We start from the raw sequence: 15,201 nt of genomic DNA, 5'->3' as shown, positions 1-15,201 counted from the left end.
AAGAAGGTTTGAATGGTTTAATCCGAATATCTATGGCAATCTTGCGACTTGAGGATTTTTCCAAGTTAGTTTCAGCTGCTCTTACTTGGGAAAGAATTGACAAGGAAGAAGCTAGTAGGAGAGAAAACAAGTTTAGGATGGGTAATTCAGATTATGGCGGTCCATCCAAGAAGGGAAAGTTTGACTATTCCAAGACTGAAAGTGCACATAAGTCATCATATCATAAGCAGAATAAGCCTAATTTCTCTACTGCTAGTACTCCAAGTTATGGCCAAGGCAAAACTTATACACCTACTTGTGCACAGTGCGGGAAGAATCACTATGGTGTCTGCAGAAGAGCTTCTGGTGCTTGTTTAATTGTGGAAGTCTGGATCATAAAGTGAAGGATTGTCCTAATCCTAATCCTAATCCTCTTTCTTCTACACATACAAAGGGCTCAGTTCAAAAGTCTGTCACTACTCATTCTCAAGCTAATAGCAGTGCAAGACCTAAAAATATGCAAACAGGGGGTTCGGGTGGAGCTAATCAGGATAGTGGGTCGAGAGCTACTGCACGAGTCTATGCTATGAGACAGAAGAATGACCAAGATGGCCCAGACATGGTTGTTGGTAAATTTCACTTATTTGGCATATCTGTTGTTACATTATTTGATCCTAGATCTTCGCTCTCTTATATTTGCTCATCACTTGCAATTCCCGATACTGTTAAATCTGTGAGACTTGAATTTGATGTGCTTGTCACGAGTCTATTAGGGCATCATGCTGTTGTTAACATGATTTACCGAGATTGTCCATTCATGATTTAAAATCTAGTCTTCCCTGCAGACTGCTTGAAATGCCCTTCCAAGACTATGATGTTATTGTTGGTATGGATTGGATCCATAGGCACCATGCATTGGTTGATTGTAGGTTGAAGCAAGTGACTTTTAGAACTCCTGCATATTCACACATAGTAGTTCAAGGAAAAAGATCATTGACATCTAATATTATTTTTGCGGTCTTGGCAAGGAAGATGATTCGTCAAGGTTGTGATGCCTATCTTGCTCATATAGTTGATATATGATTGGGGAGTCCAAGTCTTGAGGATATACCAACCGTGTGCGACTTTCCTGATGTATTTCCTGATGATCTTCCTGGGTTGCCTCCGGAAAGGGAGATTGAATTTCCTATAGAACTTGTCCCTGGATTGAATTTAAGAGCCATGAATGATTGTCTTTCATTTAATTCTAATGGTTCTATCATTGCTAATTTGCAAGTCAAGCCAGTCTTACTTGAGCAGGTCCAAGAAGCGCAGAAGTTAGATGAGAAACTTGTGAAATGGGTTGAAGAAGTCCAAAATGGAAGAGAATCAGATTTTACATTAAAGAAAGATGGTACCTTATTTTATAAAAATAGGTTGTGTGTTCCTAGTGATGATGAATTGAGGAAGGAGATCTTTATTGAAGCACATAGTTCACCTTATGCAATGCATCATGGAGGTACTAAAATGTACCGGATCATCAAGGAGCACTACTGGTGGAGTGGTATGAAGAAAGACATTGCAGAGTTCATTTCTAAATGCTTGGTTTGTCAACAAATAAAAGCTAAACATCAAGTCCCAGCTGGTCTATTGCAACCCTTGTCAATACCTGAGTAAAAATGGGAAAGGATAATGATGGACTTTGTTTCTGGACTTCCACGCACTCAAAGGAATCATGATGCTGGGTCATTGTAGATGGACTAACTAAGAGTGCTCAGTTCTTGGCAATCAGAATGGACTATTCACTGAAACGTTTGGAAAAATTATACATTAATGAGATTGTGAGGCTGCATGAAATCCCTATTTCTATTATACCCGATAGAGATCCAAGGTTTACATCCAGATTTTGGTCTAACTTGCAAGAATCTTTGGGTTCCAGGTTGAATTTTAGTACTGCTTTTCATCCACAAACAGATGGCCAGTCTGAGAGGGTAATACAAATCTTGGAGGATATGCTTCGAGCCTGCATTATTGAGTTTGGGGGTAGTTGGGACAAACACTTAGCCCTGATAGAATTTGCTTACAATAATAGCTACCAATCAAGTATACACATGCCTACTTATGAAGCTTTATATGGGAGAAAATGTAGAACGCCTCTTTGTTGAAACGAGATTGGTGAAAGAAAATTGGTGGGTCCTGAGATTGTGCAACAAACTGAAGTTAAGGTAAAAATAATTAGGGATCACTTAAAAATTGCTTCAGATAGACAAAAATCTTATGCTGATCTTAAGAGATGTGATATTGAGTATCAAGCGGGTGATAAGGTATTCTTAAAGGTTTCTCCGTGGAAGAATTATATGAGATTTGGCCAAAAAGGTAAACTTAGTCCTCGATTTATTGGACCTTATGAAGTGCTTGAGAGAGTTGGCACTGTTGCTTATAAACTAGCTCTTCCACCATAGTTAGACAAGATCCACAATGTCTTTCATGTTTCTATGCTTAGAAGATACCGCTAAGATCCATCTCATGTTATTCCTATTGAATCTATTGAGATCAATCCTGATTTGACATATGGAGAAGAACCAATCCAAATCTTAGCGCGTGAGATAAAAGAGCTTAGAAATAAGAGAATCCCCTCAGTGAAGGTTCTTTGGAGAAATCATTCTCGCAAGGAAGCTACTTGGGAGCGAGAAGAGGATATGAGAGTTCAATATCTACACTTGTTTCGGGACTAGTATAAGGTAAATTTCAAGACGAAATTTATTTAAGGAGGGGGAGACCCCAAAGTTTTAACTAATATTTGCATTCTCGATTGAGCATCTTTATAATGAAGATAGATATTTAAGGGGGTGATTCAAGATTTTCTGAAATGGTAAGACATATATGTACAACTGTAATAAAGACCACACAGTCTAGTTTGTCCATTTTTATCTTCAAAACAGAGTCACAACACAAGATAGTGATACTGTCCAGAATTTATGTTTAATTTTTTTTGGGTAATTTGTACCAATATCATGTTTAGTTTGACATGTTAAATCACCTAACTTATATAGATATTTGATTATGTATTTAAAGTATATATATCCTTATAAAATCTAAGGGGAAATGTTTGAGGAAGTGGACAGATTTGGTTTATCTATGGCATAGACGATTCGAACGTTCTCAAGTTGTGGTAAAACTGTTTTGTTGTAAAATACCAAGGTTTGTGTATAAACTTTGTACTCTTTTTAGGGGTGAGCGTCGGCCGGTTCGGTTCGGTTATTATGAAGTTCGGTTTGTTCGGTTTTCGATTTTTTATTTGGTGCACCAATAACCGAACCAAAATTAGTTCGATTTCTTCGATTTTTGCTAATTCGGTTCGGTTCAATTAGGTCGGTTTTGAACAATGAATAATGATTCCTATTCCACTTCACGTGATGCCTTACAGAAAAAATTGCTGAACACACTTAGTCAATTCAATGACTTGGTGTTCAGAGGCTGAACAACAAAAGGCTCCAGAAATTCCATTTACAGTGTGCAGCACAACTTTGAAAGTTCTTAACTGAGCTCTGGATTCTGAGTCCTACTCTTCCTCTATCTATAAAATCTAACTCATATTGTCTTGACACCTTATTGTAATGAGGAATCTTTGAAAATAACTGATTCACTTTGTCCATATGCTCCTCTCAATCTGTGGGTAGCCCGTCGAGAAAACTATGTCCTCTATGAAAAATTCGATTTTACGGTTTAACCGAAAACCGAAGTTGTAAAACCGAGAACCGAACCGAACACCAAAATTATAGAAAATATAAACCGCAAACCGACCGAATAAGCCGAAAAACTGAAACCGAAAAAATCAAAGTTTACGGTTCGGTCGGTATTATGCCCACCCCTACTCTTTTTACTTGCTGGAATATTTTGAAATAACCTGATATTTTGTTTTTCTTGTCTTTAATTTATATCGTTGTATTCGTTTTATATCAAGTATAGTAAGATATTTGCTAAATCGCCCATTCGTACGGATTTGCTTGATCATTTTGCATTCTTGTTGGGAATTTGTCCTTCTTGTGGAAGTGACTTTGTCACTCATCTTGGCATGCCTCTTGATTCGGATCTTTTGCCATCTTGACTTTGGATTTGTAGTTTGTCTTAAATTACGGAACTTGTCCGTGTTAAATATGAATTAGCAAGCCATTTTTAATATGGTTCTTGATTCTCTTAACTATTGGGTTTTGACCCTACTTGATTTTGGGCTTTTGTCCACCTTGATATTTAATTATACTTGGTGTAATGGCATAACGTACATATTGGGCGAAAAATGAATATTTGGCAAGCTCTCTTGGATTGATAGTATACGCTTTCTCGACTCTTAAATTTTGAACATTGTTATTGATATTTGGAAACACTTCAAGGTTCGATATTCGATAATTTTGATATATTTGTTCACTTATTTTAAATTATATTTAATTTGAGCTACCTATGACTGAAAAAGGGGAATTGAAGAATTTAATGGCTCCAAGCCCAAAGTTTATACGCCACTAAGCTTTATGCTTAGCGATAGTTATTTTCTATCGTAGGTAATGTACGGGATGAGATTTGAAGACGACCTTATGAAGTAGTCTTTTTTGGGAGCACATATGGAGATCACATTTGCATATGCACCTAGATTTTGTATAGTTTTGGGACTTGTACATGATCTATATGTCACACTCATGTACGTTATTTTGGAGGCTTGTTAGATCTTAAGACCAAAATCTTGTAACTTGAATTTGGTAACTTGTTTTGTTGTTTTAGGGTTTGTTAATAACTCAAGTCTTGTAATATGCTGAATTTACATTGTCTTGTAAAAATGTACAAAGGAGAAGACTAGTTTTATTTTTTTACTCGCTAGTTTGAAATTTATGTACAATGAACAGGCAGTGATATTGAACGAAAAGTATAATTTTGTTAGGAAGTTGCTTAACGTGTTGATTATTCAAGAAGGGTTATATTACCTTATGTTGATATTTTGACATTGTATTATATTTATAAAAAAAATTGTGAAGTGTATATTCAGAAACAAAAATATTGCACTTTGAACCTTTATCGCATGGGCCTATTTCCGCTACTAAATTATTCTGAATATCTTTTTGAATTAATATCTTCTTAATGTTGTAGGTAGTAAATTAGATTTTTTTTCGTAAGTAGCACCCTCCCAAAGGGGGTTGCTACACGAAAAAGCTCTTGGAAAAAGACCCATGGAAGACCCCCTGAATCTTTTACTCCCAAGAAATACAAGGTAGACCTCTCGAGTTCTCTAAAGTCAGACCTCAATTTCTGGGATACTCCAAATAGAGACTTCTTCGCTGCCCTCAAAGAAAATCCCATTGCCAATGACAGAGTAATCGACCTTGACGACCTGGAGGCCCTCAATTTTAAGGTAAAGGATCTGTTTGTTTTTCAAGGATGGTCAAATTTGCTCTCTTTAACCCCTCCCAAAGTCTATGAACCTCTAGTGAGGATGTTATACGCCAATCTTCGCTCTAGCAAGCCTGATAAGTTAGAATCCCTAGCTCTAGGAAAATGCATTGTCCTTGATTGTGCCATGTTTGACTCAATTTTCCAGTGTAAGTGCTCTGGGTTTCCCATGCTTTTCAAAAATACCTGACATGAAGACTTTGAAATTACATTTGATCAAGCAAAGCGTTGTATAGATGATTGTCCTTCTGATTTTCTCCCTAACTAGTTAGGTCCCAGTGATGTTAGTTTTGAAACCGAGTTCTGGCTCACATTGTTGCAACTATTCTTCTTCCTCGCGCTGGCTCATTCTCCACTTTCTCTCAACGAGACACCTTTCTTGTCTATTGTCTAGTAACGAAGATTAAGGTCAAACTGTCCTCATGGGTCATAAATTTTATGGTTGAAAGTGCTAATGACCCCACCAGTCTACCTTATGGTATGGTTATCACCCATCTCTTGGAAACCCACAACATCTCTATCTCAGAATACCTTTTTGTCTCTGTCTCTAAATCCTACAACTCTAGAGCCTTTGCCAGTATGGGGTATGTGTGTGTTAAGGGTTCCTGGGTGAAGAAACATGAGGGAGAAATCAAGAATGTTTAGCCTGATTCAAAGGTCAAAGCCTCTGGTTCCCATCATAGTGTAAGTGATCTTGATCTTGTAGAAAAATTGACTGCTATTGATAACAAGCTGACCATCATCTAGGACCTTCTTGCTGAAACTCAATTAACTGTTGGGGACATTCATTCCACCTCCAAAGAAACAGGGTCTGATGTTTCGAAGATAAGGGTCAAAATTCTCAAGCTAGTAGAAAACGCAGTCAAAGCCTTCAAGGAAGTACATGACAGGATTGATGGGGTGACAGTTTCAGCAAATGCCAGCTTTGATAGTATGAAGGAAGTGATTTACAACACTCTCACTTATTTTTTGCGTCGTTAGTTGTGGATATTTCAGATAATTTTTTTTTTGCTGTTTTGGACTGGATAACCAGTCGTTGGTTGTTTTCTTTATTTTTGCTAAACTCTGCATGCTTATAATTGGCTATATTTGCTTATATTTGCCTAAATTGCTTGTATCTGTTTATTTTACTCTATACATGTGAATTTCCCTCTTTGTTGATGCCAAAAAGGGGGAGAAAAGGATATTTATATAGTGAAGGTCAAATAGAAGCACTTGTTGAGGGGGAGTCGACTGCAACATATGAGGTTACAAGCACAACAAAAACAACGGCACCTTTTGAGGGAGAGTCGACTGTCACATCATGAAAGTCAACTTAGAAGTCGACTACAACAAATCAAGCACCAACTATAACAGAGAAGTAAACTGCTTTTATATGTTATTTTGTCATCATCAAAAAAGGAGAGATTGTTAAATATAAGTTTCAATGATAAAAAGTAACACATTACTATTAAAGCAGGGTCACAAGGGATAAACAAAGGACTCAAAAAGCTCTATCATTCAAGTATGGAAGAAATAAAAGAATTAAGGAAAAGATCTGTCAACGGAAGCAAGTAAGGAAGGAGAATGATGGAAACTCCAGAAGTAAAGGAAAGGAAAAGTATTAATGATTAGAGACGAAAAAGGAAGAAGTAGAGGAAACCCGAAAGAATAATCAAGTAATGATTTGATAGCAGATTGACGGAGATTATTATAGGAAAGTCCCAAATTAAAAGAAAACGAGATTGCGAAGCTCTGCACTGGAGACCGTTAAAGCCCGGAATCAAGGGATCCAACTTTGATTACTCAAATAACGGAAAGATCTTCTTAGCGAAAGAAAAGTCTATCAAGGCCACAAGTCAAGGAAAATCAACGGAAACTTTACCTTATTCTTAAAAAGAATCAATTTACGATTCCTTTCGAGGATCAACTCCCTTGGGTCTGTAATCTTTCAAGATTCATGTCAATCAAGAGTCAAGAAGGCCTCGCGAAGTATATATACATCTGTACCAGGCTTGAAGCATATATTCTTTGAACGAACTACTATCACTCTTTTTATTCTACTCCAAACAAGCATTGTAGTTCTCTTTAGATTTGTTATGTAATTAGTGAGAGAAGAAAAAAAGATAAACACTGGTGAGACATTGTATCAAAAAGAGAGAAGTGAAATAGTGATTAAGGTGTTGGTGTGATGCTACATCAACTCCATTGCAATCGAGAAATTTCAAATACTAAAAGAGAGCACCCTTGCAACCCAAGTGGACTGGACGTAAGATTCACATTGAATCCGAACCAGTATAAAAATCTTGGTGTCTTTAATTCCTGTACTTTATTTCTGCTTTACTTTTATTTTGTTCTTATCTTTAGTCGACTAATTAGTAAACTAGTCAACTACTTAAAATACAAAAAGGAAAAATCGACAATTCATGCTTTTGATTGATGCATATTAGGTATTAATTCACAAATTCTTGAAGATTTGACGTGGGAAAATGCACCACCATTTTTCCTAGATCAACTAGGGTTTAGAGGGTGAGTGAAATGCAATGAACAATAAGACTATTTATTCGTTGGATATATAGTCTAGAAAAGGGACAATTACGCCTATCAAACCATGACTTGTACAGTTTACAATGGTGAATATTCCTCCTTAGAGAAAATAATATTACCCATACGTCCATTTAATGTGATATTATTAATCCATTAAAAAAATATCTATATTTAAAATATCAAATTTCACTTTTATTATTAACGGTTTATTTTTATAGCCATAAAAAATTCATGGGAATAAAATCATAAATTCTGAAAATCTTTATTTCTTTCTTATATTTTATATCGGGCAACCACTACTAGTAGTAGTGGTTCTCAGGATTTGAGCGTGACGGAGGTACCACTATATGCTAATTACTAGCGATAAAATTCGGTGTGCAACTAGATGTTAATTACTAGCGATAAAATTCAACCTGCAACTCTTTAAAAAACTTAATGATTATAATCGAATTTATCATCTAAGTATTAAGAAAAAGGTTCGAAAGAAAGAAAAAAAACACTGAGCAGAGGGGGAGATTTTTTCGCAAAATAGGTACTACGAGAAGGGAAGATGTTTGATTTAAGCCTATTTCAAACTTCAAAATTTCTAGTTTTTCTCAAATAAAAAAGGAGTCAGCGATCAAAAGGGTGTTCATAACTTTAAAATTATCAAAAACTTACACAGAAAAATCAAGATTATGAGTGTGTTAGTAGTCAAGAAATTGAAGAAGAGTCTCAAACTCTCAGTTGCCATCGTGGAGTCAGAGTTGACGATGCCCACTACTTTATCGAAGTGATTGTTGAAGAAGGTTATGAACAGAAAGAATTTATATTTTTTATTTGTGGAGCAATAAGTTGCAATTTGAGATTTTTTATTTGAAGGGTGAGATTTAAAAAAATAATAAAATTAATTAAGTTGACCATTATGTACTAATACTAAACTAAAATTGAATTTAGAATTAAAAAAAAAAAACAAACAAACCAATTTGCTATTAAATTTAAATTATGTTAGATTCAAATAAGTAAAATAGAAAGGAGGAGGAAAAGCTAAACATGAGTTTCGAATCCGCATCAACTAATGAAGGAAGGAAACGTAAGCACTCCACTCAACCACCCCTCCAGTCAAGCTTTTGTGTTTAGGTGCACAAGTAAATTATATATATCCACCTCTGATTACTGCATATATTAAAACGGAGGGAGTACGAAAAGGTGGGAGAACAGTACAACTAATTGATTCAGACACATGTATCTTGCAAATATTTTTATTAGGTTGATGGAGAACTTTTGCAAATATAATAGGAGTAAATAATTACACGCGGTTGGCCTTAACACTCAAATTATAATATCAGATAGTCCACAAACAACAACTGGTGCTTTTGCCTGAGGGCATCCCCGGAAATAAAATAAATGTAAAGAAAAAAAAGATATAAATAATAGTCTATATAGGGTGCGCTACCGCTGGGGTGAATCAACGGAGTCTGTAAACTGGATATAGAATATCTCCTCTAGCCACGTGCCTCGTTACCTGCGTCCTCAATACCTGACACACGACGTAGCAGGTCCAAACGGGATAAGTACCACCAAAGGATACCCAGTAATTCTCATAGGCTACCTCCTAAAAAGGTGGAGCGAGACTTTCTGGAAAATATAATAAAGAAAAAGTATATACGAAAAATCATATAAATCATATAAAATTTTACTATCAAGTAATAAGCTGGAAACTGAAACTCAACGTAGAAATTGAGCTCATAACTGATATCTGAAATAGAAATTGAGTTATATATATTTTAAGACGTAACTTTGCAAAGTTAATTGTTACACATAATGGCCCTGCGTACGTGAGCACCTGGGAACACGTACGGGAGAGTATCAGCTTATCTCCCCAACAAACATATGGCATCTGCGAGCATGAGGTAGGTAACCCTGACATCATGGCACTCACGCTGGGGAATGTTGGCCACTTCTCCGTACTGAATGTGAATATCACAAATAAAGGCGCATAACAATTGGTAATACACATAAGCATGTATTCATGTCACATATAATATCGTACTGAAAAAGAATAAGTGAACTGAGTATTTGGATCGCAAGAAAATATGGCTTGGATTTATTGAACACATGGAGCATAGGGGTTCTAATGGAATTCTCTACTAGGAGAGTAAGCCTCAACTCACCTTAAAGCTAGCTCAGCTTCGACTTCACGTATCCTCCAAACACTCCCGATTCACAAATTTCAATCTACATGTAATAATCGGGTTCAATTCACGTCAATACAAATCTAAAGAATATAACATTACTCTCTTCAATGTAAGAATATTGCTCAAATCTTCTAACTCGTGAGTTTTCAGTAATACAGGGATACTATGTATACTCACTTCAATTCTATAGTCCAATAAGTTATAATCATCACTAAGAACATACCAATTGCAATGTTGCATACTCAGTCAAGACTCCATTATCAAATTTACTTTAGTGCTCAAACCCTAACTCTTGTTGGAATTATAATTAACTATCTTCATTTATAACATGTAATTAAAGTAAAGGAACAAAAGAAAAGAAAAAAAAGAAGAAAGGAAAGGTAGACTCCACTTCTTCTTTGTCGAAGGCGAGCAATTTTTGTTTCTGTGTTTCTTTGTATTTATGGGCCCACTATATTTAATTATAAGCAAATTTGGTTGAACGTGCTGCCACATAGGCTACTTTTTTACTCCAAATAAAAGTAAAAGTTTTTTCACTTAGAAAATCTTTTTATTTTCTTTACCCCTAGCCCACTTGTCTTTCATTGCTCATCAAGATCTTTGTATCTTTTTTGCTAATTCCTTACATATAAAATAGTTGTACTCCTTTTACATACATCATCGTATTGCCATTATAAGGACAAGTGCATCCAGTGTTGTATTTCAACATAGTGATCAAACAAGATTTTATTGATTCTTATGTATTCGTCCTACCATATTAGTTCATATCCTATATACATATTATTCCAAATACTTCGCTTAAACCGTGCAACTCCTTATACCCTTCGAACACTTTAATTACGTTATAAACTTCGAGATTATAAAAAAAAAAAAATTAAGCTAGAAATTTATGGGGCTTTACACTCAAGGTCCATTTCTTAATGATATTTTTTTTCTTTGTTCAGAACTCACATGGGTGTATTGTGCAGTTTTGGAATTGTTTTAGGGGTGAGTCATGTTTTTTTTTTGTGAGGGCCTCAAATTTGCAAAATCCATAGCTATGATCAATTATCTATTGATTTATTAAAAAAATTAACAAGTAGACTAGCTGTCCAGTGATCAGTAAGTTATTAACTATGGATGATGAATCTTATGATAAATATCAAAGCGTCACGAAATTTCTTCTCAGCAAAAACTATAAGTTAGGTAAAAAATTTTAATCTAACTAAGATTTTAGTGGAGAAAGTTACTCGGTATTTGTACTTATGCGGGGGTGGCTAGCAAGTAACTAGCGGAATAGTAGAGGTACAAAGACACCACCATTATGAAATAAATAAGTAAATAAATAATCAAAGCATCAAGAAAACTTAAGTTTCATTCAATTTGCTGGTAAATGACTCATGAGTCATGGTTTAAATTATTGCTAAATACAAGAAACAACAGTGTCAACCAATAGGCTGGATATCACAATAATGGTGAAGTGGAAAAGGAGGATCAAAATAAGAACCATTTAAAATGGAATATGCAGTGAGTTTGTTTGCTGCATCTGTGGCATGTATTCCATCCCAGCTTACATAGTTCTGTGGATCCTCACAGGCCTTGGCTGTCACTTTAGTTCCATTTATTTGTTTGGTATTTCCACAGAATAGTTGCTGGTTAAAATTGTAAGCACCACCTCCATATCCACAACATGCTTTGGTTCCATATTTTAGCCCTGCCAAAGCAAAATTTTCCATTGACGTCATACAATACATTAAAACTCTTATGTCAAATTGATAAAATGTCAGATTTTGCGGCATTCAAAACAGAATTTTGGACTGTTCAGCATTTTATCTTAAATAGAAAAGGAAAACAAATACCATAAGAAGTAGGGTGTTGGAAGAGATCCAAGAGCACAGCATGAGTGTCCACGTATACCACATTTGCATCACCAATTTCTTTTCTTGTTTTTGCCAATGCTGCTTTTAGCATATTGTTATAATCCACCACTGCATTATTGTATGATATTAAACAACCAAACTGGTCAATATCAGAAGTGTTATGAGGCAGCTCCACCAGAAATGCAGGGTAACATCCAATTGGTGCTAAATTTAGCACCCAAAATGTTCTCCCACCCAATGCATATATCTCCTGGCAAATAGAACAGAACCAACAAAATTAAGGTCGAGTTAAAAGTCTTTCTAAAATAGAAAACAGAAGTTATTGTAGTTTAAGATTAATGATGAATAGAGTTGATCAATGTGTTGAAGATATGATTATGTATACATGCTCTATCTCATAGATAGATTAAGCTTTTTACTATGATAGTCATACAATTCAAATCCCACGATCGCACCATTTATCAAAAAATTTACTGCATGTCTGAGCCAAGAAAAGAGTCAAACTCACACGTTTAAAAGGTGTTGAAAATATAATTAGTTAAATAAAAGTGTACTCAATCTAATAGTTTACGCTCACTAGGCTCACATTAGTAGTTTTCCAAAAGATAAAAAAGAAGATAAAAAGAGAAGGAAAAGACGAGGGACTAATTATTCATTGAATGCTAGGACGATGTTACCTTGATGGTGCTGGCTATTTGGGAAACCACTCGAGGGAGATACTCTTTCACTCCACTTATTCCTATTCTAGCCAAATTTCCAGTGAAGTCATTTTGGCCAATGTAGAATGTATATAGTGATTTTCCAAATATGTCTGGCGAAGGCAGATTAGTTTTCCCTGAAAATTCAAACTCGATTATGAATAACATTAATACACATTATATTTACTGAAATATTTATGGAAAAAACTGATTTACCTTTATGGTGATGTTCATCAACTTTAACCTTAAATTCTTTCATTTGTCGAAGCTGAATCTCAAGCGAAAAAGGGCTAACCCCAGTAACAAATAAAGAAGTTTGTGGCAAGCGGACAGTGGATGCCAATGTTGCAAAATTAGCACCATGTCTGTAATCAGATCCAATTGATTGCAGATATGGACTCAAAAATGGTAGACCTAATCCTTGAGCTGCACATGAGGAACAACCAAACTTTCAAATAACTCATGTTACAGATTTAAACTGAAATTGATGAGAGGCGGGATGAAGTAAGGAGGACAAATATTTTCCTAAATACATAATTGTGTGAAGGATCCAGATTATTAGCCAATGAATCATTCTCGTAGATGCTTCTTGTTTAACTGTGTGATCATCTCATTCTATAAGTTTAAGCGGCAAGAAATAACAAGTTTATATACTGTTTAATTATATCTTCAACATACATCTTCACGCGTGACTTTTTTTGTGGTCGAAGCATTTGATTTTTTTTTTTTAAATGATGAATGATAGTGAGGCTTGAACCAAGGACCTCAAATCATGCTTATCTGTATAATCATTTCATCTCAAAGTTTAAACTGTCAGAGAAGATAGACTTCTATTCATTTAATTATATCTCCACAAATTCTTGAAAAGGACTTAATCAACCTTTGTGATTCATTAGTCTTATGGTATGGTGCCAAGAATTAGGGACCGGCCAGAACACTGAAAAGGGCTAATAATGTAAATTGAAATTAAGCACGCATATGAAGTGGTCACGGGTGCAATAGTTAGGATAAGGATCTAGGACAGAACCTATATAGACAAACAAAAGCATCCAATGATAATGAGCAAGAAGATACAAAGCATGGAGCAAGTTTGCTGCTATTTCGTTTTCTTGTAAATGCAAACTCCTGTAGTCCCATTACCTATCCTCAAGTCCGAAAGTTTACAGGTCCTTATATTAAAAACAGAGAGGGTCACACTTCTAACTTTTCAAGACCTCTTATTTAAATATCTAGTCATGCTTCTTAATAAATATATACTATATATACTATATATATACATGCGCATGCCTTTTTCAGTTAACTCCCTTTCTAACATACACTTTACTTCTTCAATAGTACTTCCTCCGGTCCACTTTAATTCATTGTTTGGCTTTTTGTGTGGTCTACAATATTTAATTTTTTTCAGATATCAAGAAGAAATTAACTTTTTCTTTCCAAAGTTGCACTTGGAGTAAAGAACGACCTAGGAGTAGTTTGTTATATTTCCAATGAGCAAATTAAGATTATTATGGTCAATTTCATTGTTAGTTAATGCTAGAAGGTGAATTCCTTAATATGTGAAAAGAGCAAAAAAATCACTTAAAGTGGACCGGAAGGAGTAGCTTTTAGCTAGAAACTAGAACCAATTAATGTTGGGATATAAGTTATTATAAATCTCAACTTTCCTACAATATTAATGCTTATATCATGGAACAAACCAAAGAAACGAAATGCATCATTATAGATGGCAAAGATAGTATAGAAATGCGTCATTATATAGTAGGATCCATTTAAGAAAAAGAGTTTTAATTTATGTGTGCTTACATGTGTATAAACGTTTCACACCATCAGATTAAGTTAACCTACAATTAGATAGGTAACTCTTTATAGCAAATCTAATAAATAACGTGTGATAACGTTGAATTTCAATTTATAGAATAGAGATAGAATCATATATATTGACCTAGAAAATCAAGGATGACTCTGCCATCAGTTGCCCGTCCAACTGGTTTCTTGAAGTAGGTCATTCCATGGGGAGGACCCTGAGCTGGGAAAGCTGCCCAAAAACCACCTGTATCTGTATTTGAATCTCCAAAGTTAAAGATTGCCTTAAATCCACAGTTTTTGCACTCTGTTGTATCCACCATAAATAAGATTGCTGCCAAGAAAACCCAAGTAATCACCATAGAATAAAACCATAAACTCATTCTTATTAATGGCTTCATGTTTTCTCTGTGTTTCTCTCAAACAAGAAGTAACTTTGGATAGTGTGGGATTCAGTGAAAGCACTTTTCCATATTTGTAGACAGAGAAGCTGTGCATGTACACATCAACTAGTGACGCAATCAAGTGTATATATGTCAAAAACAAACATTGTTACTTTAATGTTTTCCAATCATTTACCCTGGATTTTTTTAACTTTTTCACTTTCTTTTTTTGCTTTATAGTTCTGAATTATTCTCACATGGGAAATACGAATTTCAGAAAAATGTGTTGAAATCTTCGTATTTGCTTAAGTCGAATGAAAAAAGAGGGTTACTATTTCATATATAGTCTTCAAGTTCTTAT

The 15,201-nt window shown here is 35.1% G+C and overlaps 1 protein-coding gene across 1 annotated transcript; it reads right to left on the bottom strand.

Annotated features, from left to right (window-relative positions):
* Positions 1-11,433: 11,433 nt before the first annotated feature.
* On the bottom strand, positions 11,434-14,925 carry LOC104119557 (GDSL esterase/lipase At4g01130-like). The gene is made up of 5 exons (XM_009631088.4): positions 14,597-14,925; positions 12,871-13,080; positions 12,634-12,791; positions 11,936-12,206; positions 11,434-11,790 (listed from the first exon to the last, which is right to left on the bottom strand). Exons 1-5 carry the CDS (start codon positions 14,856-14,858, stop codon positions 11,522-11,524), a joined length of 1,170 nt encoding a protein of 389 aa, XP_009629383.1. The 5' UTR covers positions 14,859-14,925; the 3' UTR covers positions 11,434-11,521.
* Between the last annotated feature and the right edge of the window lie 276 nt (positions 14,926-15,201).

Source organism: Nicotiana tomentosiformis, chromosome 1, assembly GCF_000390325.3.
Source record: "Nicotiana tomentosiformis chromosome 1, ASM39032v3, whole genome shotgun sequence".
Lineage (NCBI taxonomy): Eukaryota > Viridiplantae > Streptophyta > Magnoliopsida > Solanales > Solanaceae > Nicotiana > Nicotiana tomentosiformis.
The sequence above is the reverse complement of the archived record's forward strand: the minus strand, read 5'-3'. Positions and strand labels throughout refer to the sequence as shown.